Raw genomic sequence first — 27138 nt, forward strand, 5'->3', positions numbered from 1 at the left:
CGTCGCAGCATGCCGATAATAGCAGCACGTCCGCGCCTGTTTCAAAGGGTGAGTGCGTGAGTATACTGTGTTCAGCGCGTGAACGGAACTCGTCCCCACTAATTTATTCGTGCATTGGCTGCTTTATGGAAATGTAGAGTTAACGTGCAGAGGAGGGGTGCCATGTAGCATATTTAGACAAAATCAAACCCGATCTAGAAAATACGTATTCGGTTTGCACGTTAAATAGATGCAAGTGTTACAAAGTGAATGTGTCAGGAACACGGGTGTAACCGACCGCTTGACCCAGTCAGTGTATACAGTTTATTGAACTTGAGAATTTTCGTAAAGAACGAAAGACAAGGGAGGGAGAGAGTGAGTGAAGGCATCTTTCGTTCGGCCTTGGTTACCCCAAGGCCATACTAGGGACTGCCTAATGATGGGGTTTTCCCCACCGCTGGTAGTGGTCAGTCCTTCCTTTGGTTTTTCTGCACAGTTTTCACATACATTCACGGTCTATAAGCACGTGCATGAACACATCTCGACATGCGTGCTATTATAATACGACATTTTATAACGAAGTATAACTGTAACGAATTATAATTTAATACGACATTTTATAAGCACGTGTATGAACACATCTCGACACGCATGCTAATATAATACGACATTTTATTACATTGACCTGCTGATACATGCTGTGATCGGAATTGTATCTTTGCCTATTGTGCACTCTTGAGCTTCACGGGTGTCCTTTCCCAGGCGGAGGTTGGCCTCTAAGTATGTGACCTACGAATGATGCAGCAAAAAATAATAAATACGCTATGATAGTAGGTTGGAGAAAGCTAGGTGTATCAGTCTGCGCGTTGGATTGCGGGGACTGCCTGAGGGTGTACACCGTTGCGAAGAGGGTGAGAGAATATTGGGAAATGTACCCGTGGGCGTTGTGGGAAATGATGCACTTATCTTCGACCTCTGAGCATGACGGCGATATCGCACGCCTAGTCACTCGTCAGCTGATTATCTATAACGCGTGTGAGTGATAATAGGTATTCTCCTGCTCCGGCTTACCAATCGTACGATGTTGTTGTCGTCGCAATACCAATTGTTGGGGCTCCATTCTATTGATTCATGTCCTGTCTACCGTTCATCACATGCATATCACATGCATATCACGCCACATACTGCTTGCGACATGCTTATCTGAAATCTTTAATCAGTTGCTCAGCGGCCCGCGTTGGTTTTGTCGCTTTCGGGTGTGCTGTACCAATATTGTTTGAAGGTGAGCCGTGTGCCAAATGATTCTGTTAGTCAGCAAAAATAATAGCACATGGAGATTTCAGATAGGATAGACCGCGAGTTGTCGATTTCAGACAAATATGTCGCGAGCAGCACATATTGTTGCAAAGTATGCTGCCCAAAAAACAATGCCTAAAGTGCCAGGCAGACCTGAAAAAATTACTTTTCAAAGGTAATTCAATTTCGATTACAACAACATGTTCAAGACATAATTAAATTACAATTACAAAATAAAAATTCTAGTTGAGTTACAACTACAGTGAACTATATAATAATTGTTGCAGTTACAATGTTGTTACTGTTACAATAATTGTTATTATTATTAACATTGTTAATAATAATACAGTTAACTATAATAAGTAATTGAGTCACACTGGATTACATTTATTTGAATATACGTTTTTGCCGCAGAACTTTATTGTATATTTAATGGAAAGACAAACGACCAAAAGACTAGACATTAAAATATTAGACAGTGAAAAGAGATATTTTTTAAGTTATGCTAAACACAAGGAAAATGGTCGACTAGTGGTCGAGAAGTAGATTTCAGTCTGTATCAGTTGATGGTTCACCGTTTTGTCTCATGAAAAAACCTCTGTTTTAAACTCGGCCTCTGCTCGTTGTGAGCAGCCCCTCGCATTCGTAACCGTAGGTGTTCCCTGGACACGTAACCAAAAGTTTACCCTTTATATTCACCCAATTCCCACTAGAGTCAGCCGCATTACTGTCCCATACCTGTTTCTGTTGCAGTTATCTATATAACCGCTATTGTTTTAGTTTCCATTATGTTTCAGTTTCGATTTTCGGTACCGCCACATTTGCTTGCTGTTTTCCTTCCTTCCTCGTTGTTGTTGTTGTTCTTTTTTTTTTTTAAGGTTTCAGGCCGTGGCAAAGCTTAATACATGTAGGTATATTTTCTGGAATTTATTTTCAGGAGTTTAGGGATACCTGTACAAAACAGACAACATTTATACAAAAATATATTACGGGGTTTCCTTGAACATCTAATATATGAACATGGTTTTCCCGAGTGTTGTTCACGTTTGCGACTTGCAAGTCAGTGTATAAGAACTATGCTTCTTCTTCTGTTATACTTATATGCTCTAGTGTGATAGCCCATTTTAGTTTTAGTTCCTCAGTTATTTTGGTTGGCTCCACTCGGCTTTATTTCATAAATTTATTTACAAATTTATACGGTATAGTATTGAAATAATTCGAGTCCTGCAGTACCCGACTTATTACCGTAAGTTATTTTCGTTTACGTTTCTGTTTCGGATATTTTGAGTGCGCGATATCCCTTTCTGTTTCTGTTACCGCTACCGTCTATATTTCCGGTATAATATCGTGTCCGCTTCTGGCACAATTTCTTTTACCTTTCCCCGCCGGAAACGCATACTATACTCAGTGACAAGTCAAGAAGCGCAGGTCAACTCCGCCCAGAAATCACACGGCCGCTGCGATTGGCTTACGCGTGCTGTTCACGACTCCCGAGCTGCGAAAATAGTTCGCACGCGTGTTTACAGCCACTCATTAATTCTTGACCGCTTGATGAAAATACCTATGAATGGTGCTACACTTTAACTAAGCTCACATGCTTGCGTCCAGACAAACATGAAATAAATGCGTTGGAAAAACACGTGGGTCGGATCCGCACGCACGCAAACCGAATCCTGTCCCGTCCCGTCCCTCCCTCCCATCTCGAAAATACCTGTGGCAGAAACCAAATATAGGAGTGGTACCATCCATCGGCGGCCGGCGTCTTTCGTACGGTCCGCCCTCCCTTTTGACGGACTACGTTCTTCGCTGGCGGATGTGTACCGCTGTGCTGCAGTTCTTGACTTGTCACTGAGTATAGTCCATCTCGCTGCCCCTACCCTCTCTCCACCTGTTGACGTCTGTAAGTCGCTTGTAGCCACAGCTGCTCCGTAACCATATGATTTTTTGAAAGAAAAGTGAGAAACAGAGCGACAAGTGAAGGGACCAATATTTATGTTTCGGTAGGCATTCCAGTACGCAGCCATACCGAAGCATGAGCACTATTGTGAGATAGAAACGTTTGTGTGCACAATAAGCACCATTTAACGAAGGGGAAAAAGTGCAAAAGCGCCGCTCTACCTTTCACAGTCCACTGTTTACGCCTGCATTTTTGAAAGTATCTTTCGAACCTTTTTTTTTTTTAACCCAACGGTAATGGTACCCAGACGACATCAATGCTATCGCTGTCGTTGCGTCGTCAGAGCAAGGTAACCAGCACAGTATAGTTTTGGCTATACTGACTGTCAATAAATCAATCAGTTTACTGTTCTCCCAAAAGTTCCATACGAGCTTTACATGGGAGGAGTGGGTTACAGGAAGTGAGGACTGTACAACAACAACAGATAAATTAATGATGAGAAATGGGGAAATTTTCCACATGAGGTGCGGCCCACTCCACCAAGGTACAATGGACAGGACGAGATGTGTCCTGATGATGAGATGATGAACGATGCTAAATAGGGCTCGATAGTCAGGGGAGTCAGTGAGAGAACATTGACAGAACGCTATCGCAGTAATTTGAAATGGAGGCAGCTCATTTTTCTTTTATAGGCTGTTCCCAGAGGCAAAAAAGTTACGCATAGACACTTTTATCTGTTTCTGTTACGCGTAAGTTCTTAGATCCAATGAGCTTCGTCCACACGTTTTGTGAAGCTATAGGAGCGGTGCCTAAGTTTGAGCAGCGGGTTGCAACAGACCCTACTCTTACGACATTAACAGTCATTGACACACGTTATGCAGCAGAATAATTATGTGCGCACGTTTCCTTGTACATTTAGTTACGCAAGCGCGCGCATTTAAATACGCACAGCTGCTGCAGTGGCAGCGAGACAAGCAGCAATCAGCCCCGAAACATACGTGTCATTCACATGCGCTACATACTGTGTGACTAAAAAATGACACATGACGAATATAGTGCCTAAGCAGCGGGTTGCAACAGACCCGACTATGACATCAACAGTCATTGACACACGTTATGCAGCAGAATAATTATGTGTGCACGTTTGCTTGTACATTTAGTTACGCAAGCGCGCGCATTTAAATACGCACAGCTGCTGCAGTGGCAGCGAGACAAGCAGCAATCAGCCCCGAAACATACGTGTCATTCACATGCGCTACATACTGTGTGACTAAAAAATGACACATGACGAATATAGTGCCTAAGCAGCGGGTTGCAACAGACCCGACTATGACATTAACAGTCATTGACACACGTTATGCAGCAGAATAATTATGTGTGCACGTTTGCTTGTACATTTAGTTACGCAAGCGCGCGCATTTAAATACGCACAGCTGCTGCAGTGGCAGCGAGACAAGCAGCAATCAGCCCCGAAACATACGTGTCATTCACATGCGCTACATACTGTGTGACTAAAAAATGACACATGACGAATATAGTGCCTAAGCAGCGGTTGCAACAGACCCGACTATGACATTAACAGTCATTGACACACGTTATGCAGCAGAATAATTATGTGTGCACGTTTGCTTGTACATTTAGTTACGCAAGCGCGCGCATTTAAATACGCACAGCTGCTGCAGTGGCAGCGAGACAAGCAGCAATCAGCCCCGAAACATACGTGTCATTCACATGCGCTACATACTGTGTGACTAAAAAATGACGAATATAGTGCCTAAGCAGCGGTTGCAACAGACCCGACTATGACATTAACAGTCATTGACACACGTTATGCAGCAGAATAATTATGTGTGCACGTTTGCTTGTACATTTAGTTACGCAAGCGCGCGCATTTAAATACGCACAGCTGCTGCAGTGGCAGCGAGACAAGCAGCAATCAGCCCCGAAACATACGTGTCATTCACATGCGCTACATACTGTGTGACTAAAAAATGACACATGACGAATATAGTGCCTAAGCAGCGGTTGCAACAGACCCGACTATGACATTAACAGTCATTGACACACGTTATGCAGCAGAATAATTATGTGTGCACGTTTGCTTGTACATTTAGTTACGCAAGCGCGCGCATTTAAATACGCACAGCTGCTGCAGTGGCAGCGAGACAAGCAGCAATCAGCCCCGAAACATACGTGTCATTCACATGCGCTACATACTGTGTGACTAAAAAATGACACATGACGAATATAGTGCCTAAGCAGCGGTTGCAACAGACCCGACTATGACATTAACAGTCATTGACACGCGTTATGCAGCAGAATAATTATGTGTGCACGTTTGCTTGTACATTTAGTTACGCAAGCGCGCGCATTTAAATACGCACAGCTGCTGCAGTGGCAGCGAGACAAGCAGCAATCAGCCCCGAAACATACGTGTCATTCACATGCGCTACATACTGTGTGACTAAAAAATGACACATGACGAATATAGTGCCTAAGCAGCGGGTTGCAACAGACCCAACTATGACATTAACAGTCATTGACACACGTTATGCAGCAGAATAATTATGTGTGCACGTTTGCTTGTACATTTAGTTACGCAAGCGCGCGCATTTAAATACGCACAGCTGCTACAGTGGCAGCGAGACAAGCAGCAATCAGCCCCGAAACATACGTGTCATTCACATGCGCTACATACTGTGTGACTAAAAAATGACACATGACGAATATAGTGCCTAAGCAGCGGTTGCAACAGACCCGACTATGACATTAACAGTCATTGACACACGTTATGCAGCAGAATAATTATGTGCGCACGTTTCCTTGTACATTTAGTTACGCAAGCGCGCGCATTTAAATACGCACAGCTGCTACAGTGGCAGCGAGACAAGCAGCAATCAGCCCCGAAACATACGTGTCATTCACATGCGCTACATACTGTGTGACTAAAAAATGACACATGACGAATATAGTGCCTAAGCAGCGGGTTGCAACAGACCCAACTATGACATTAACAGTCATTGACACACGTTATGCAGCAGAATAATTATGTGTGCACGTTTGCTTGTACATTTAGTTACGCAAGCGCGCGCATTTAAATACGCACAGCTGCTGCAGTGGCAGCTAGACAAGCAGCAATCGGCCCCGAAGCATACGTGTCATTCACATGCGCTACATACTGTGTGACTAAAAAATGACACATGACGAATATTGTGCCTAGGCAGCGGGTTGCAACAGACCCGACTATGACATTAACAGTCATTGACACACGTTATGCAGCAGAATAATTATGTGTGCACGTTTGCTTGTACATTTAGTTACGCAAGCGCGCGCATTTAAATACGCACAGCTGCTGCAGTGGCAGCGAGACAAGCAGCAATCAGCCCCGAAACATACGTGTCATTCACATGCGCTACATACTGTGTGACAAAAAAATGACACATGGCGAGTATTGTGCCTTTTGTCATCACGTTCACGTGTCACATGACATACGGTTTCGACGTCATATATCGACGTCTGTGAACGTCACACACAAAATCTCCACTTTCACCTTGTTGCGAGGGTCTGACCCAATGGTCTTATTCACAATCAGGTCAGCGACGTCGCCGTGGGCTCAATTTGTACGGCTTCCACGAACTCGGTCCTACTTGCGCATTCGTCGCCTCGGTATCCCCTTTTTATATCGTCTGGTAGGTTGCACACAATAGTAACGTTGAACAAGAGAAGATAAAGACACCTTGTATGCAATTTGCTTTCTGAGTGGTCGAGGCATCGCGTTGTAGACTGTCGCAGCAGACTTCGAAAGTTATTGTCCAACAACAACAACAACAATAGATGATGACGATGAGATGTGGTGTTTCACCGCGGTGGTGCGGTACCCTACCCCATTGCTGGTAAAACATTATATGAGGATGATTAAGGAAAGACGAAAATACGAGAGAGAATTAAAGCGTAACAACAACATACACTATGTATGTAACAGACAAACGACAAAATGTCATCACCATCACCACAAAAACAGATAGGTGACGACCATGACGTAGCGGTGGTTATGTGATTGAGATGGGAGTGAAATGAATGGCGCATGTGCGCCACGGCCGAGGCACTGTAGAGTACAGGCCACCGACTGTAAAATGCGCTATGCGCGCAATATTCATCCTAATGCACGATGGTAAGTAACAGACAAAGGTATTTCCGCACAATTTGAAAAGTAACTAGTACGTAGAAATGAGTGTAAAGTACGCGTAGCGTTCAAAAGCAGCGTAGTATTAATGTGCTAGCTGATTGATTGATTGATTGATTTTAATGTGCTAGCTACACAATTACATTCCATCACATTAGCGTAGATTAGAGTCCATCATATTAGTGCTTGTAATGCATTGATGCATTTGGGGCAATAACAGTAAATAGATAAATAGATGTGTGCCTGGGCTTCGGGGCTATACTCTCACACCGTTCGGCGCTGTTTCTTTTTCGGACATTTTACTCTGCATCTTGGCATGGTTTATGTTCTGAGCCGCCCGTTTGCCGTGAGTTCATTGGTTTGTGCATTCCAGACTTATCCTGCAAGGGTGTTTGCAGCGCACGATGTGCCCTTCTGCAGACCTGGCCAACATCCAAGTCTGTTTCGCAGCTCTCAACATATATTTCTATTTTTTCTCCTTCTTGTTTTTGCTTGCTTCCATAAGCTCTGCGCTGATGAGGTGCTAATAAGAAGGAGACAGCTGTCCATATGACGGTCGGTTTACATATAGGGCAGGACTTTTATGCTCATGTGCCTGGAAAGGTCATGTCGGGTCAGCTTACTCCAATTGTACGGAAACTGAAAAAGACCAATTAACGTCAGCTTCATCGAAGTCCGAAGGCGCGAATTGCGAAGGCGACAAGGTCTCATTACGACCAATAATCCTTTAATCCCCAAGTGTGTCATTTCGGCCAAAACCTGAGTTCGGCCGAAGGCGTCTCATTACAACAGTGGTTCTGTGTACTACTGTTACAAGGTAACTGCGTCCCCATTTTTTTCAACTTCGCCCCACCTGGAGCTTGCGGTTCTGGTTAAACTACTGGATTACGGCCGCCGGTGTCTCATTCATATCCCCACGCCCAGACGTGTGGGCCGATGCCGTTTTTTTTTTTTTTTTTTTTGTCGGCGGTGTGAACCGGCGCACCGGCGGCATAGTCATCGGCAGCGACGTTCAGCGCTGACTGGCGGCGTGCTTGCGGATGGCGCCAGGGTGGTCGAACTCGCCCAGGGAAGCGTGACCACAAGCGAGCTGCCATCCGTTGGTCATCGAAGGCTTTGCCTTCCATTGGCTGCTTCATTCCGATAAAACCTGAAGCGCTTGTTTTCCTAAATTCATCACTTGCTATCTAAATTCGGCGTACTATGTGCATGTCTCATATGTATTTCTTACCTGCTCCGAGCAGGGATGGAAATATCCGCGGAGAAAAGTGAGGCACTGGCCTTCTCCCGCAAATCCATGCAGCCATGCCGTCTGCACATTGGGGACAGGCCACTTACAAATGTCCAGCACCACAAATTCCACGGCGTGACTCTAACCACTAAGCCTTTCTTGGAAACGTCACATCGATGGCATGGAGAAGAAAGTTCAGCGCTGGACCGCTGTCACCCGTCACTTCGCTGGAATGAGGTGGGGACGCGATGAGAAGGACCTCCTGATGCTGCATAACGCCTTGATTCGGGCCACAGTCGCCTACAGTCTCCTTGTGCTTTACGATTTCCCCAGCACCTTAGCACAGAGAATCCGCGCTATGCGTTTCACGGAGCCTAGAGGTGTGCCTCTGTGTCCCACGCGGGGCCGAGACAAGGTTAGTGGCTGCGGAAGCCCGAGACATCCCTTCTGAAGTTCTCCGAAACACAGAAACTGTACGCCAGTATATCCGCCTGATCGCACACCATCGCCACCACCCGCTCATCCGTAAACTTCACTGCCCGGCGAGGTCAGAATTCGGCGTCACCGCGTCAGGACACACATAATAGAACCCTCACAGGCCAAGGATTAGGACACTCGGCGCAGGATCTCTAAAGGGAATCTTCCAAGAAGGGCCGATGTCCAGGTCAAGTCCCAGGGGCTCAGGAAATTTCCACTGAACAAACAAGATAATGGAAAGACGAGACACAGAAAGTTTGAGAGGGAGATCCAAAATATGTAATTAGAGTATTGAGTAGAAAATACCATAAAATGTATTTTAAATAGAGTACAAATACACAAAGCAAAAAGTATTGAGTAGAGTACCAAAATACCGCAATATTTAAAATACAGTATTTTAAATACAATACTCCAAATACGTACAAGTCTGGACTCCTCAACGAAAACTTCGTCATCCTCATCCTTTTTTATACTCTCGATACCGCTCACCCGGGGCTGTCGGTTGTCCCATCGCACTTCTTCGACCTCAGCCGAGCTGTACGGAATCTTTCTGTTTTTACAATATGCGACCAACTGCGACCCACGGCGATGGGTAGTCTGTACGGCTCCAAGTCAGCTCTTCGATGCCTGAAAACCGTAGGTCTCTGCGGCTCACTGGCCACACTTGTGGCAAATATTCTACGCCTACTGAAGTCCATAACTGCCAACGACCACACCGATTGTACTCCCAAGGGGGATAGACGGTCCCTTCTTCGTGACTGGGCTGCCTCCTTATCCGTCGAACAATGACGTCGGGATGTCGGGATGTTGGTCTTTAAGTATTCTCAGAATGTATATGTGGTACATAGTGCTTCCAGCGTTTATTTTATGAGTGCCAAAATAACACAAACACAAACACATATATATACATAGGCGTTCTACAAAGTAAAGCACCTTCCGATGTTTCTTTACGGGGCTACAAACAACATACACATGTTGATGAACATATTGGAAGTGCGCACGCGAGCTGGTGTAAAAGTTGCAAGAAACTTTCGCAAAAATACAAAAACAAAACAAACAAACAAAAACAGTAGCCTATATATGCTACTTTGTGAGGCCAACGCGTTATTTTGTGAGGCAAACATTCTAGAAAAAAATACTCTTACTTCTCTGCTTGTACATCGGTGTGGTTTACGAACGTCCGTTGAGGTATGCAGATTGCAGACTTTGATAAGGCACTTTGGTATGGAAGCTCTAAAAGGCTTTTGCAGTATAGTTAGTGCACTGTCCTATTTTTAAACACAAGTTCAAAAGCGATGGCCTCCATCACTCGTACCGGACCCTTTCACTGGATCCCTCAGGTGACCCAAATGACTGACGCTAATTTGAATTTTATGAAAATATTTCGTAGAACCCGTATGAAAAGATGTCGCTTCCCAGTCGGCAGCATGTCTTCACCGGAGTCCTCGCGGACATTCCAAATGTTTCACCCTGGGGTGTCCTAGGGACAACCTCAGAAGGTCAAGGACCCGATGACACTTTGAGGACGTCCTGAGGATCGCCTGTGCTCTTTGGGAAGCGTCGTTCACATCTCTGAGCTGTAGACCAAGATTAACACGTGTGAACAGATGAATACAATGCATCTCCTGTTGCTGGCCACGCGAACAAAAATTTCGTCAAAAATGGGACGAGCTCCCATGATGGCGTGAGTTTAGCAGGAATCAGCTCTGCACCAACATGTCATGTTTTGTTGCAATGTGCCTATAATGTCCACTCATTCAATAAATGCAAACGTCTAGTCACTATGTCACTACGTGTACGTACAGCTCTATAGGTGAGAAATGGGACATGAGTGAACCCTCCTAATTTCTGTGTGGTCATCACGATGCCCTTTGTTTGGAGTTGTCAAAATCTGTGATAACTGTTCGTGTTTCGAATTCATATGTTTAAGTAAACCTGATATGATTTATTTTTCTGTGTGTTCAAAACCAAACGTATGAGAGGGTATCGCGGTTGTAGAAGGCTGTTTTTGATGTTTCACTTTTTATGAGAAATTGTATCTTTTTCAGGTTGCGGCTCGCACACCACTGCGCATGTGTTCTGAGCGCACACGTTTCAGCATGAAGCACGCAGGTAATCTTTCTTGGTTTCCTGCTTTCTTTCCTGACTTGCGAATCCTGAATTTACAACTTGTTCTTTAGGGTAATTCAAAACTTGGCGAACCAGGTAACACGTTACTAGAAACATGTCACACGGATGACACATGCTTCCTACATTGTGACATCAGTACGATACAATGGCCATTGAACGGTCTTTCGTATCTGAATGAGAACTGTATTGAATATATAGAACTGCAAGCGGAAAAATATATCTTGTTGACGACACGCAGATCTAAGCAACCGCTGAGCATCATTAATACCCCTGTCACACGGCACTTTCAATGCGGATTGAATCCGATCCGCATCGAGTTTCTCAAGAGCGTTCGCTGCACAATGCTGCTACATGGTCCAACTCAATGCATCTTGAAAAGTTGGCTTGTCGACAGGCTGCGCTAGCACCCCGAGGCAGTACGCTGGGATTGACAAATATGTTCATGAAAAGTCGACAATAACCGCATCCGCTTACGCCTTGTGGTGTTTACTAAGCCTTTACGAGAGGCGCGATGTCGAGAGTGGCCGAGATTAAACAAATTAGCAAACGCAGTCGCCCGTCATATCTAGACTAAAATCGTAACCGTGAAATTCCATGGGCTTGTATAGGAACATTTGCAAATTAATGTAATGTTCTTGTTGACTACTACAAATTCGCTGAGTTTGAGGATGCCAATGAGGGTCTTCAAGCCGTCTTGAGAATCTCAATCCCGTTTAACAAACTGGATCGGATTAAGCAGGATCGGAGTTCGATCCTGCTCGAACGTGTCCGTGTAGCAGCGCCGGATCAGCATTGAGCTCGATGAGCATTGGCTCAATGCGGATCGAAATTGTCCATGTGACAGGGGTATAACCAGCAGTGATCCTACGCCAGCCAGACTTGGAAGGCCCCTGAGGGTGATTTCGCCCAACGGAAGCTCACCTGATCGCACAGAAGTCTCTTACATACGAAATGACGTAAAAACACCAGGATTAATATAATTTGGCAGTTGTGCTGTGTGTTTATTCTGTATATCCTGCTCGCACCTTCCGTGGCATCATGCTCCTATAGAGGTACTGTTCGCGACACGGTTGCTAGAAATCGCCGATCAGTGGATCCGCAGCCCGCGCTTCCTTTGTTGCCCTGGGAAACGTTGTGTCAATATCGTATCTAAAGGTAGGCCATTTGCTGCACATGTTTATTACCCGAAACGAATTGTCGTGCAACACCTGGAGATTTAAGATGGGATAGGCATCGGGACGTTAATTTCACACAACCGCGTGTGAGAGCAAATCTGTTCAGTTCGGCCTCACCGTCATTGTCATGAGCCAGCAGTGGCGCCGCTACATGCTTATATGTGCGCGCCACGTGCTGTTGTGCGTTCTTTCATCGTACGACGTTCATCATCATGCATCGCTAGTCTGTTGGATCCTCTCTTTAGCTCATTTGGCCCTTCATCACCCAAATTGCTAGGTATATCGTTTATTCATTTTCATTGTATGTATCATACCAGGGTGCTAGTAAACTGTCTGTGTGTTATCCAAAATGCCGTATTCCTGAATCTTATTTTGAGTTTGACAGATAGCCAGGGACATCGCGTCCAACACCGACATTAACACCTTTCTTCACCCCTTTCCCTTGGTCTATCTTGCCCCACATGGCGCAGTCGACAGGATACATTGCAAACACCACTTCTTTCATAAACACTTCAAGACAAGGTTCTACTAGATTTTCACCACATTTCATTCTCTTTGGATTTGGACCTCGTATTGAAAACGAGTTTCATGTTGGTGTAATCCTTGACGACATGTCACGACTTCAGAGCATTGAAATGCAACATGACATATGTGCAGAAGCACGCGAAAACCTAGAAAAAGCTCTATCTTTTCAGAAGAGACGTTACGACTACGGTCGAAACCCATCTCAGTTCTCTGTGGGTGACTTAGTTTGGATAGAATCCTTTTCAACTTCACCTTTTGATCCTAAGTACACGGACAAGGTATTCAAGTTATTTCCACTCATCCCCATGACATTTGTGCTGTTCAAAGTCTGGAAGAAGGAATAACAAAAACAATTCATGTTTCTCAAATGAAATTGTTCAAGGATCAACCAGATTGGTATCCTAACATTACGTTTCATGATATAGACAGTGACGAGAATGTCTCTGCTGATCAAGACAGTCCTTCTGAAACCGAAGAAACACTTAGTCCACCTTACACGACAAGGTATGGACGTGTCACCAAACAAAGGGTACCATTACATGCGTACGACCTCGTTTGACTTTGTTTCAAAGTACATACATTCCATAGGGACGCCTTGGTGAATGTCGTTGATTCATGGACAGGGGACGCTCTGGTCCATAAATGACTTTGTACTACATTGCTTTAAATGTATCCAGTGTAAACAATATGAAATTTTTGCGGTCATTTCTGTCTTGCCTCCCACGTGTCGCGAGCAGTACATATAAATAAATTAACTAAATAATAAAATAAATTTCCAGACACCTTCACCAAATCTGAAGGTCACGGGAGGGTCAGTTGGTACGTAAGAGTGCTCTTCTTATACAACAACAGCAGCTACATGCATGACGATGGGATGAGGTGTTCCACAGCAAGAATAGCGATACCGTACCTCAGTGAATAGACGATTTTAAAAAGATGCTGGCGCCACCAAGCGCGCGGCGCAAAGCATCATGGGAACTTTGAGGGACACTGCTCTCTCGTCTGCTTCGGTTATGGGTTACCCCGGCTTGCGCTGCTGCTGCGCACACCAGGGTGTTGTTGTTCTTCCTGTACCTCCGCATCCTGCCCTTTCATATAATGTTTCAAGGAGCTCTAAGTTCCCATGAACCCTTGCGTGCCACAGGTGGCGCTTGCTTTTCTAAAGAGGTCTATCTGAGTTAACGGAGATGAGACACACACACGCATGTCATAGCAAGTGAGATACTATGTACGTGCAGAGGCGCCGTCACTGTCGTAGATAGAAGTTCATACAGTAGACCACATGTGAAGTAGTACGATGAAGTCCCACAGATCACATTTCCGCACTCCTGCAAAAGGCACTGATGCTACAGGGGCTGAGGCGGTCCGGTGGACGTCACGAACAGGTGAAGTGAGGGCAGACATTGACGGTGCGGCGCAGGGTTACAGCCTAAGATTGCAGCAAGGCTGGGCCAGACATGTACAAGATACTCAAAAATGTATTTAAGATAAGATAATAAATACTAACGTTAGAATGTAATTAAGATAGATATAAATACATGAAAATTAAAGTAATTAAAATAGAGTACAAAATACTTCAAAAAGTATTTGAAATACAATTAAGATACTATTTATCCTTGAACGCTAAAAGTCACTGGTCAATGCGGCGAGTCGCCGTTATGTGACATGAATCACCTAAACCCCGCGCACTACGCAAGCCGCCGCTGTGTGATACGAGCCATCTAAACACAAGTCCCAAAAAGATGACAAAGAGATACCACATAACTCCACTAAGTATATGTGACCCAGAACAAAGCAAACTTCTAGGAGGTGCCTGCTCGGCGAGGTCAGAATTCGGCGTCACCGCGTCATGGCACACATAATAGAACCCTCACCGGCCAAGGATTAGGACACACGCGGTGGGATCTCTAAATGGAGACCTCCAAGAAGGGCCAATGTCCAGGTCAAGTCCGAGGGACTCAGGAAATTTCCACTGAACAAGCAAGATGATGGAAAGACGAGACACAGAGAGTTTTAGAGGGAGATACAAAATATATAATTAGAGTATTGAGTAGAAAATACCTTAAAATGTATTTTAGATAGAGTACAAACACACAAAACAAAAAGTATTGAGTAGAGTACAAAAATACCTCAAATTGTATTTAAAATACAGTATTTTAAATACAATACTCCAAATACGTACAAGTTTGGGCTGGGCGGCTTGCTATTGATGAGATTTAGTTGGGACCTTATAAGTAGCAGCCGATGTGAGGAAGTGTTGAAGGTTTACCTGATACAAGCGGCTTGATATACCTATGCTGTTTACCGTAAAAGGTAATTTATTCTGATTGTAGAACGAAATGGATGCTGGCGTATAGTCCGTACATTTAGTGTATTGCATACGCAGTCGGGGCTTCCCTCGCGCTTAACTTGTCTTGCATATCGGTGTAGCACAGCAAGCAGGGTAGAATCCAGAGGAGGGATTGAAGCATCCCTCTGGAGGCTTGTCGCATGTTTCAATCTCCACATACGACAAGGTGGCGTTGCACGTGGCCAGGGCGCACTGGTTCCTCAACATCTGCTGCGTTTGACCGTCAGGAATAGATGTCTTCAAGTATACGCAGCTCCCTGCAATGATTACACGAAATATTGTGCAACGACATATCCTACTAGTGCAAATGTCTCATGCCTTCGAGCTTAGAATGTCTGCATATTATATAATGCGTAGTACTGTTCTCAAGATAGTGACATTATTCTCACTATTCTCCTCTATTGTGCACGTATTCACAGAGGTAACATATGAATTGGATTGACGACAACAGAAAACAGCAAGTGCATGCACTGACCGACAATGAGTGACAAAACTTTCAAAATTGGCAACTTCGAATTGGCGATTTCGATTGCCATCTTGTGTTATCTTCGTGTGAAAATGCTATAAGAGGATGTCGGCGCCTCTTGTTCTGTTTCTTTACACTATCACGTATTTCTGCATTCGATGCCAACCAAGATACTTTACAAGGTACAAGACTTATGTGCGCGGTCTCCGCTACACAGAACACTCCTATGAAGTTATTCCACGCAGCACCTTCTTTGTGGCGCTCACGTAGTTCGGCACGGTTCTTTTGTGAACTATTCAGGGAGAATATGTGTGTGTTCTTTCTTTCTTCCTTTTTTTTTTTTTTTTTTTTACGTGGAAACGCTTGTAAGTTCGGTTTGGTAGCCAGATTAAAATTTACGATGCAACGAAATTATACCGAATTTCATGTTGCGATATCTCGATGAGTAATAAATCGATGGCAACCAACCGGCTACATCCAGATAGCTTACACGTGTAAGATTCTAGCCAACAAGGTCATTGCGGCGGCAAACGCGATCTCCGGGCGTGGCGTGCGCCCGTGAGAGAGACGGAAATATAGGGGCACGCGTACCTTGCGGGCAGTCTATCTCGCGAACGCGTGAAGCTTGGGCGCCGATCAAGGTACCCAAGCAGCACAATGTACTGAAAGTCGAGTGCAATAGGGGTGGACGGGTAGGTGGAAGGCCTTGAACACACTCGTAAAACTAAAGAACATTGATAAGACACATACCGTCCACCCCTATTGCACTCGACTTTCAGTACATTGTGCTGCTTGGGATATCGTCGGAAAGCGCTTCGGAACCAATTTGTGAAAGACGAGACAGCGAGGCAGGTTGACGGTGTGCTTATTGCCGCGAAAGAGGTAAGTATGAACGATATGAACGAGATGCTCGTCACTTGAGGGAGAGGCAGGTAATGACCGTCTTTGTCATTGTCTTCTTCAGCGATGGATTCAACAAGAGGTTCTACCTGGACCTTAAGCGATATCGGCCTCAACAACAATAACCTAAATTTTATAAATTTGGAAAAATCAAAATTTTGCAAGACTGTCGGCATATATGAAACTGCAATATGATCAGAATCGAAAGAAACTCCAATCAGAAGAAAGGGCGGCTCGAGAGGAACCCAAAAAGCCCCCAAAGTGGAGCACAAAGCGATCGAGGGATATACGGGAACACCGAAGAAGACTAGCGGCGGAGGCAAATTTAACTGCTGGCGCGCACAGCGAGCCCCTACTCTCTTTAATAAATGAATAAAGACGTGTATTTCTTTCACTAAAATGCCGCAAGGAGCAAAGGAATCGGAGATCACGACGTTTTCATCTATAGCAATGCGTCTCGGACACGACTGAGCACGCCCTAGAGTCACTAAATAAGCTTGGCTTCAGGGTAACGACACTGAGCTCCAAGAACGAGCATGCGCCATCTTGTTTTCACGCCACGGTAGGCACGCGCAAGCGCGCTTCAGAGCGCACGATGCCATCTATCGCACGCGGGTGAAATGTTCCGTTCTCTTGCAAGCAGCTCATCAAGGTTGACGGCCTTGAGCTCACCTTGACATCCTCGGGACGCTTTGGTGGACAATACGTGGATTATAGCGCAACGATCATGCACACTGCTCTATCCCACAGGGAGCATTATGTGAGTCGTCTTTGATCCTCAATGGTACAGGCGTGCTGCGGAAACTAGACGGCGTTCCTGCTCTCCCACCTCAGTGTCGATACTCTGAAGCGAAGCTTATTTAGTGACTCTAGCCCGCCGTAAATATTTTTTTTTCTTGCGAACGGAAGGGAAGAAAAAAAAAGGGGGAAGGTCGTTTTGAGACGCGAGGTCGACTTGGTATTCCTGTGGGCAAGAACAAGGAGAGAAGAAAAACAAGGAAAGGAAAAGAAGAGTGAAGAAGGAAAAAGAGGCGGGAGAAAAAGTAACTCTCCGTGGTTATTTGTCACTGATTCGCTCATGTGGTTCACTCACAGAGTGTGTTCACCTAGAGTCACTAAATAGGGAGCAGAGTAGCGACACTGAGCCACGCCGGCGAGCGCGCCCGCCATCTTGAGTCAGCCGCAGCTGCGTCGCCTAGCAATGAGACACCAATCTCCCCCTTCTCCCCTGGAGAACAGCGCGCAGTCGAGCCAGCTCGCAACCTAGGAAACCGGTTTTGGATGGAAGGGACTCAACATGGACGGCACACTCCGAGAGTTGTTGGAAGGAGAAACCACGTGACACGATCGGGGCCCAATCGCGGACACCGAACGGCGTCTCTGGCGCGGAAAAAGAACGCGATACTCTGTACCCCTATTTAGTGACTCTATATTCACCTACGTCACGTTGTGACGTGGCACGCGCATAAGCTCCTCCCACTGGTGGTTATTTTTCGTGTTAGCAGCATCGAAAGATGACAAACTGCGCGATTTTTCAATGCGGCCAACCATAGTTTTCGTAAAAGAAAAGGTGAGAACGACAATGACGAAGTGTCTTCGGGATAAAAGAAGGGGATGGACGCGACTGGATTTCAAAACACCATTCTAGGTTTCGTTTTCGAGAAAACGCTAGATAATCTCAGCAGCTGCGCCACAAAAATGACCACCACCGTGGCGGCCAAGCGCGTTCGTTGGATTGGAACACCCTTGGATTGGATTGTGGATTGGAAAAGAAAGAAAAATGAATACACCCTATTCAGAGGCCGTTCGCAACTTCTGTGTCTCTCAGGAAGTAGGACAGTTGACGTTGTCCCGTTCTTTTATCATTACCTATATCCCACAAATACGACCTAAATACTTTTCGTGTGTGCCTAATCAGGGGTACATGCTATCAGGCGGTCATTGGTAATTCGTGCTCCACAATAATGAGTTATCCAACATCGCCACCACAGCGAGACGCACTTACCGTAACTAACTTCCACGCTTACGGGGTATTTTAAAGCCTTAGCAGGAACAAGATAGATCACGGAAACCAGGAGCTGTGCGAACGCAAGTGAAGCTCCTAACATGCTTGTCCTTGCACTGTCTCGATGTGAGCATGGGAAGAAGTCATCCTTGGGTAGACGAGCGATCCACCTGCCTTGACTGGCGACACGTTGTTTAGGGGAACGGAAAGGAGGAAGGGCAAGGGCCTCTAACCCAATCTATCTGCACGTGTGCCCCTCGAAATGATGTTGACGTGAACCCACACAAAGAAAAGAATTACAAACATGTGCAAGTTTGAACTGCAGGAGCCTTCGTGATCGACATGATCGACAATGAGCCCAACACGGTAGAAACATATACTCAGGCTATCACAGCAGTTTTGTCGTTCCTTCAATATGTGTCGCCGTACTTTTGAAGAACCTCTTCAGAGCGCAGATATGAGTGACGGGAGCACAACAGTCATGAAATGGAACCGTTTGCCGCGTGGTTGACATAAATTATTCCCTGTAGCGACTGGTAGAAGTGATGCAGTATGTGATGTGAGTGCTCCGGAGTGTTGGTACGATCGCTTCTGTCGAAGACGGTTATTTATGTTGGTAACGACGCAACCATCTTCGCGGGGCTGAGCTAAGGAAGGCAATTCGTCGGCGTAACTTGGAAACGTGTTTTTTGGAGTGGATGTACTTTTTCCTCGGTTTTCCTATCATCTCGTTTCTGGTACACTTGGCGAGACTGGGATTGAAAGCGTATATCCGTCTTCACATGACTGTAGTCTGAGGGTTTCTCTGTGGAACAGGTTGCTACTCTGTGATAGGTGAAAATGTAAAATGAGATCAATTAAAATTCATGGGTAAAGATTCGCCCTCTTGTGCCTGGGCAAACACATTAGCTCTATCGTTTCATTCGTCGAATTCGTTGTATACCACAAATTTGTGTGTGTTTTAAATAATGTAGCTTAGCTGATTGCTTCGTGCTCATCAGACATGGCGCCAGATATCCTAAAAATGCATTGCATTATGTGTATCCTAGAAACTTCCTGATCATCTTGAAACGCTCTTACTGCAAATAAGGTAATTGGTACAAAATCGATAGCTCATTGAATAACTTGAATGGCAGTTGAAACACGTATATCAACGTCTTTGCCAGAGCGAGCGAGTTGATGGTGGTGGTGATGGTGATGACGATAATAATAATATTATTATTATCATTATTACTATTATTAATTTCGGTTTCATTCAGTGCCCATAAACAACCCGAGGATCTGGGAGATGCACCAAAATACAAGGAAAATATAAAGAGAGATATACATGAAGCATATTAGACATGAAGCAGAAAAATTAAATATGAAAAAAAAATCATGACAAACAACACGAAAAGCGGCGACGGCACGAACTATTCTGTAGGAGCCTCCATATTCATAGTTTTCTTTCCTAATTCCAACTCCATACATTTAGCAAGAGATAGTTACAGCGATTATGAAGATATGATGAAAACCAAGCGCACAGTTCAGGTGCCATTCCATAGTATGGTAATTTGAGAGTGAGTTCGTTCCAGAAGAACAAACGTGCCGCTGCGAGCTCCACCTAGGGATGAACACAACACGTAGAACCACCAAATGTCGCCTTCGTTAGATCAAAATACACAGACTCAACCTGCTCTCGATTATCAATGTGCGTGCTCAGGGAGTTAGTGTACAGGTAACGAGGTTTATTTCAACGGATCTGCCAGGTGGAAATTCATGTTGTACAGCGCTTAGAAAAGAACAAAAACGAAACCATAGATGCCTAAAGATTACCTTTCAAAAAAATCTTTCGCGATATTCAAGGCTGGCTTGTCAATGAATTGCTTTATGGTAAGTGTTCCGTGAAGCGCATTCACAAGAAAGCAAGAAAAACGAAGAAACAAAGCATGTATAAATCTCTCTCATGTATGCATGTATACATGTATGTACCCTTCGCCATAAATGTATGTAATGTATGTACATGCGCCAGTCAATTCACATATAAACGTAAATACAGTCGTATGCAGCGTGAACGCTCGGAGCCCGCGAGGTTTGTCGGTAACTATAATGCCGGAACAGTAGCAGCGAGCTGCTGCACGTGCATCCTTCACGTACAGCACTGGCGGCTTATGAAAGTAGCACAATTCCAGTTGCAGATATCCCAAACGTGCTGAGTACAGTTGTAATGTGGTCTTCTTCGCGCAATCCTTGCCTAGGAAACGAGTTACATCACACGTTTTGCTGAGGTCATCGCATAACCAGTGCACAAATGTGACACTGAAACCCAGGAGCTTGCCACGATATAAAATCTTTTGTTACTGCATTACTTATGGTGTACCACACATGATACCATACATGGAAATACGTACAGTGGACACTGAGAAAGAAGTACTACTTTCTGGGAAGTAGGTACTTGAAGTGTCGCCCCCTGGCGATGAAACTCTCCACTCGTCATCTTTCAACTAAAGTTATTGTTGTTGTTATTAGGTATTTGAATACTACACCCAAACTTTCCCAGCATGTTCCCAATAGCTGTTCCGGTTTTATGAGACTCTGAAGCGAGGCGCGGGAAAGGCATGAGAAGAAACAACCATCGAGGCAGCAGCTAGAGAACACAGGCCGGGCTAGAAACACAGACACAACAGGGATAACTGTTGGCTCTGTGTTCCTAACCCGGTCTGTGTTCCCTAGCTGCTGCCTTAATGGTTGTTATGAATTGGCACCAACTACACTGCATCATTCCTGCCTTCATGAGGAGAAAACATTGCGAAGCAACGAAAGATGCATGGTTCTCTCGATCACCATATGGCAATAGTTACATGTTTTAACGCCACTACAGAGCGACTACAAGATGAGCGTACAGAACAGACGCCTGTGTTTTGTAGTTATTACCTGCAACAGGTGGCGAATGAGGGGTATAGCCGGTCCTCATAGCGTCGCATATTTCCCTTCATGTATTTCAGGCCCGTCTCGCATAGATAAGTTTATGTAACCATAGCAAAACAAAAAACAAAAAAAAAACGTGCGTTTGGTGTTATAGCAGGTCGTGCTTTATTCCTTCTTTTCATAGTCTATTTTTTTAGAATGTATGCAATGCTTTCGATCATATTTTGTGCGTTATTGTGTCTCGTTGCAGCAGTACCGGATGCAGTTACTGTTGGAACAAACGTATTTCAGGAAAATACGGGGCGGGAGGCGCATTGGTGGGGTGGCGTCGTAGTCCTCTTTTTATTTTGTTGCTCTTTTTTCGGTGGTGGGAGGGAGGTCTCAATTCATCCCTTTTGTCCTTCCATGGACGAGAACATGGTGGTGGATTGGTGGTTGATGCACTAATAGAAAGCCAGGTGGTGGACGAGACAGTGAAAGGCACACTGGTAGACGAGGTAGTGGAGAGCACAGAGATGGACGGATTGCTAAATAACTCATTGGCAGACGGATCAGTTGATGGCTCGGTGGTGTATGGAGGCGAGAACGGAGCGGTAGACGGTGCATTGGGGATCACAGAGATGGACTGGTTGGGGACGTGTTCGGTGGTAGACGTGGCAACTAAGGGCCATTTAGTGGATTTATTAGTGGAGTGCCAAGTGGTAGGTGCGGCAGTGGAAGGCCAAGTGGGGAGCGGGATAACCGAAGGCGCATTCGTGGACGGTATATTGGAGTGAGTGGTTTAGATTTAGTTGTAGAAGGCCACGTGGTGGACGTCAGGGCAGTGGAAGGCTCAGTGGTAGACGTGGTAGTAGAAGGTGAAGTTGTGGGCGGGATAGTGGAGGGGAAATTGGGGGACGGCGTACTGGAGGGCTCAGTGGTAGACGCGGTTGTAGAGGGCGGGATAGTGGAAGGGAAACTGGTGGACGGCGTAGTGGAGAGCTGAGTGGTGGACGCGGTAGTAGAAAGCGAAGTTGTGGGCGGGATAGTGGAAGGTAAATTGGTGGACGGTGTGGTGGAGAGCTCGGTGATAGACGGGGTAGTAGAAGGAGAAGTTGTGGGCGGGACAGTGGAAGGGAAACTGGTGGACGGCGTAGTGGAGAGCTGAGTGGTGGACGCGGTAGTAGAAAGCGAAGTTGTGGGCGGGATAGTGGAAGGTAAATTGGTGGACGGTGTGGTGGAGAGCTCGGTGATAGACGGGGTAGTAGAAGGAGAAGTTGTGGGCGGGACAGTGGAAGGGAAACTGGTGGACGGCGTAGTGGAGAGCTCAGTGGTAGACGCGGTCGTAGAAGGCGAAGTTGTGGGCGGGATAGTGGAAGGTAAATTGGTGGACGGTGTGGTAGAGAGCTCGGTGGTAGACGGGGTAGTAGAAGGAGAAGTTGTGGGCGGGATAGTGGAAGGGAAACTGGTGGACGGCGTAGTGGAGAGGTCAGTGGTAGACGCGGTAGTAGAAGGCGAAGTTGTGGGCGGGATAGTGGAAGGTAAATTGGTGGACGGTGTGGTGGAGAGCTCGGTGATAGACGGGGTAGTAGAAGGAGAAGTTGTGGGCGGGATAGTGGAAGGGAAACTGGTGGACGGCGTAGTGGAGAGCTCAGTGGTAGACGCGGTCGTAGAAGGCGAAGTTGTGGGCCGGTTAGTGGAAGGTAAATTGGTGGACGGTGTGGTAGAGAGCTCGGGGGTAGACGGGGTAGTAGAAGGAGAAGTTGTGGGCGGGATAGTGGAAGGGAAATTGGTGGACGGCGTAATGGAGAACTCGGTGGTAAACAGGGTAGTAAAAGGCGAAGTTGTAGGCGGTATAGTGGAGGACACAGGGTTAGATGTGGTAGTCGATAGCCAAGTGGAAGAGCTTACAGGAGACCCAGAGGGCGGGAAAGTACTTGTAGGTTCATTAGACGACGTGCTAGCGCTTCGAGTGGAAGGCTGTGTGGAAAGCGTGGTGGTTGTTGAAAATTCGCTCACAGGTGGAGTGGAAGGCTGTTGTGCGTCCTCAGGTGTGGGGTTGCCTGTATCACCGCAGATGGGATTGGCACAGCAATCTGGGTAGAGTCCGCTTGACGGGTTGATGCACCCGTGTGGCAGGTTAGTGCACTTTCTGACCTCCACGTAGCCTTCATCCGCGTAACACGTGGCTAAGGAACACTCTCCAACGACCATCTGACGCGTCTCGCCATCTCTAATAGAGGTGCGTCTGTAGCTGCAGCTACCTGGAACGACCACAGACTCATATGGCACAATCACATACCGGAAAACAGCAACAACACCATCGCAACTAACAACAACGATGTCTTGTTTCCTCGAAAACAAAATGTTGAAGATTTTAACTTACCGTATGCAACGTCTACTGGTACATACTCCTGAGAACTTCCAGGTCTGTTATGATCCATAGCAACCATGATCAGAGCGAGAAGATGCCCTGCGTGTTGCATGCTTGATGCAGCCTCGCTCGAGATGCTTGCTTACGGCCCACTATCATGCGGGTAAAGGTTCTAAAGATGTTCAAAACATAAAGACAATCTTATTTATAGGATTGGTCACTTTGTAGTTCCTTAATGTCTGATAGGCACTGACATTTTTTGTTTGCTTTCGGGGTCACAATCAGGGACTCGACGCTCATTTGCTGCGCTCTCCGTGCCAGCCCTGTGATTGCCCTTGACAAGAACAGTAGGATTTGCAAATTTGTACAGCTAGTCTACAGGATCGCGGGTATACTCCCTGTGGGTCGCTTCCAGAGGGTCTCCCGTAAGTTCAAAAATTTCACACAGAAATTAACTCTGTGGTGACACTTGATGGAAGCGGCGTTTAATTCTTGCCTCATGAGCTACGGACATAATTGTCTTTTCCACCATGAGCCAAAGCTTTGATGCTAAGTAATGCTGCCTTGTGATAACACTATGCAGGCTACAACACGCCCACTAGTGATCTTGTCGTTCCGAATCGTGAAACCCGTGACCTGTCAGAGAAAACACGTAAAGAAGCAGAGAGTTTGGCCAGTGAAGAGGGATTTTCTGTGACACCATGGAAGTGCGTGTAGGAAAGGTGGTACTATGCCTTGTACAAGTGTGCTTTCCTCTGTGTTGTAGATTCAACGCGTACATTGCTCTTGCGTAGGTTAGAGTAACTATAGTCTTCAATAAAAAAGTTACTGTCTCTCTGAAGCGGTGCACCTCCATAGGTAATAGAGAAATGATGATTCTCTACATTATGCTAAAAAACATATTATTGGATGCAATGCGCAAGAACTTGCTTCCCAACAACGGGACGCTAGAGCAAATGAAGAGCTAGAACCTGAGATCCTGCATTTGTGTTACTGTTTTCCTCTCGGGCCTCCTTGTTGGGAAGCTAGTAGTAGCTTATCGCGGTCAGTTGTGCACCTACTCACTGAATATCCAAAGCCGAGAACCGATTCTTCAAATGCCTCCCGCTATGATCCGTCGACGAGTCTATTGCAATGATCTGCTATCACCTTGCTGTCCTGCTCACACGATTTACGCATAGCGATGGTCCAAAACACGCCCTACTTGCCTAATACATGCGACGAAGAGTAGTCTTTTACCTGACAGTGTACTTCTTTCAGTAGTCAATCTTCCAAATAACCAGATCAAAATGGCTACAGTCGATATACGAATGTGCGTGCTACCAGACGAGAGCGAGCAACATGTATCATCCATCATTCATCATGTATCATCGGTTCCTTCACGGGTGTCGAATACGATAGCCATAAATCTCTGCGACGCTGTTGTCCTGTGGTAATCCGGACTGCCTAGCTCATCTGCTGCCGCGTTATTTATTACTCATACGTGCAGTAAAATACTTGATGCTGGAACGAACATGCAGGAATTTTCCACCGAGCTTTACTTTGTGAAGTGTGCCAGTTGCTTAACGATGATCCTACACGCACTGACGTATTCACAAGAATATACGCCCACCTAGTAATTTATGGCTTGATATGTCTAAGCCGGGCATCGTCACTCAGATGCATGATAAAAAAACTAGATGCAGTTTGTCCCATCTCATCCGCGCTGTAGACAGGTAGCAAAACGCCGCACCATGACACCGCACCTGCACTCCGAGCATAAAAGCAGTAATTTTAATCTGTTTGGGGACTAAATGTATGAGCTAGTTTTAGTGATTCGTTTTCACTGAAACGGTTTGAAATGGTATCGCGGAGGTCCAATGAAACTAACGACTGACTCAGAATGGAATGTTCTGGTTGGGCAGCAGCAAATACCTTCGCGAACCGTTCGAGTGAAAACGATTAACTGGAACTCCATGTTCTCAGAACCATTATTTCATTTCGAGACTAAATGCACAGAAGTTCATGCAGACCAAGAAAATAGAAGTAAACCGCGAAACAATTAGTTTTCACTGTTTTTCCCGTTTTAGTCTTCTGACCCTAATATATTTACTGCAAATAGTCTCTAAACTACCGTGCATATTGTGCTGAAAACTACTGATGGGTCTGACAATGCAGCTAGTTCCCCAAAGGACTAAATTCCCTCTCTTTTTTTCTTACAGAGTGCGAAGGTTAGGAACTTCTTGCAATGCTTTGGCCATAAGTGACATCGCAGTGGACGAGGCACATTAAACGCACAAGGACAAAGACAACACAAGCCTCACAACGCCCAGTTGCACACCTGATTTGAATGATTGATAGCAATGAAGAACCCATTGCTGATGCCTTTATTCAACTGCCATCATTGAAATGGGGAAAATTTCAGGGCGGGGGACCAAAAATGAGGAGTGATTGCAATCTACAGGAGGGGCGCATGCAAAAAAAAAAAAGAATCCGGTGAGCATACACCAAACATAATGCCACAACAGTTTTTGGAACAGTAACATACAGCCCTAATCCATGAAACCCTAAGATTTGAAAGAAAAAGAAACAGATGCAGAACAGAAGAAAACAGACACGGACGCCACATGGGCACACCGTCATCACCGCTGCCGCGCTGCCTCGGCCAGCTGAACCAGCCTTGGCTACAAGCCTGGATAGGGGCGGACAGTGACAAAATCCATAGCCAACTGCAGCTGTAGAGCAAGTGTTGCCAACAGTTTTCGGAATTGCGCCCGCTTTCACGGGCTAAAAATACGCGATATTTCCTCGGCTGATTCAATATGGCTGCCTCTGAGCACATACATTCAGAGAAGGAAGAGCCCTGTTCACGTTATTTGCTGTCCTCCGATCGTCCTTTCCGCCTTTCCTTCTAGCCTCTCTTTACAAGATTTACATGCACACATTATCGATGAAACATCCCATGTCATCACCACCACATACTTGTTGGATGCGATGCTACGGTATATACATATAATGCCTCTACAAGTTCACTTCAAGTTACGTTACGCGCTATGTAAATTTCGCACTTATTGTCATAATTCAAGGCTGCGATTCCGTTACGAAGCTATACAATCAGAATTATACCGCACTCTTTCTTACCTCGGCACGACGCAGTGAACGCCGCTTTAGCTCGTGCATCGGGTGTACGTCGGGTGCCTTTAGTCCATATGCGCGTGAACGCACCTTCCACGCCATGGAGAAGTTCCGGCAAAAGCCATAGCGCGATCTAGTAGCACGCTGGTG

The 27138-nt window shown here is 45.7% G+C and overlaps 1 protein-coding gene and 2 long non-coding RNA genes across 5 annotated transcripts; 1 reads left to right on the top strand and 2 right to left on the bottom strand.

The window, feature by feature from the left end:
* Window positions 1–26245, top strand: LOC135393376 (uncharacterized). Its single transcript, XR_010422600.1, has 3 exons — window positions 1–48; window positions 11112–11175; window positions 26076–26245. It is a non-coding gene; the product is annotated as an uncharacterized LOC135393376 (long non-coding RNA).
* On the bottom strand, window positions 15181–18980 carry LOC135393374 (uncharacterized). The gene is made up of 2 exons (XR_010422599.1): window positions 18615–18980; window positions 15181–15500 (listed from the first exon to the last, which is right to left on the bottom strand). It is a non-coding gene; the product is annotated as an uncharacterized LOC135393374 (long non-coding RNA).
* LOC135393375 (mucin-2-like) lies at window positions 21681–27069 on the bottom strand. 3 transcript variants are annotated; one of them, XM_064623834.1, is made up of 4 exons: window positions 25114–25153; window positions 24940–25032; window positions 23887–24046; window positions 21681–23764 (listed from the first exon to the last, which is right to left on the bottom strand). In XM_064623834.1, the coding sequence occupies exons 3-4, from the start codon at window positions 23984–23986 to the stop codon at window positions 22182–22184; spliced, it is 1683 nt and encodes a 560-aa protein (XP_064479904.1). In that variant the 5' UTR covers window positions 23987–24046; window positions 24940–25032; window positions 25114–25153; the 3' UTR covers window positions 21681–22181. The 3 variants fall into 3 exon arrangements, with proteins under 3 accessions (XP_064479904.1, XP_064479905.1, XP_064479903.1); XM_064623835.1 differs by lacking the exons at window positions 24940–25032; window positions 25114–25153 and adding an exon at window positions 26995–27069; XM_064623833.1 differs by lacking the exon at window positions 24940–25032 and having other exon boundaries at window positions 25114–25190.
* Window positions 27070–27138: the final 69 nt, after the last annotated feature.

The sequence above is a fragment of the Ornithodoros turicata genome, chromosome 4 (assembly GCF_037126465.1).
Source record: "Ornithodoros turicata isolate Travis chromosome 4, ASM3712646v1, whole genome shotgun sequence".
Classification (NCBI taxonomy): domain Eukaryota; kingdom Metazoa; phylum Arthropoda; class Arachnida; order Ixodida; family Argasidae; genus Ornithodoros; species Ornithodoros turicata.

Bases quoted from the DNA above. Each gene is read 5' to 3' on its own strand.
- LOC135393375 (XM_064623835.1), bottom strand. From the start codon at position 23,986: ATGCAACACGCAGGGCATCTTCTCGCTCTGATCATGGTTGCTATGGAT. The intron at 23,765-23,886 runs GTAAGTTAAAAT...TGGTCGTTCCAG, and splicing joins ACCAGTAGACGTTGCATACG to GTAGCTGCAGCTACAGACGC.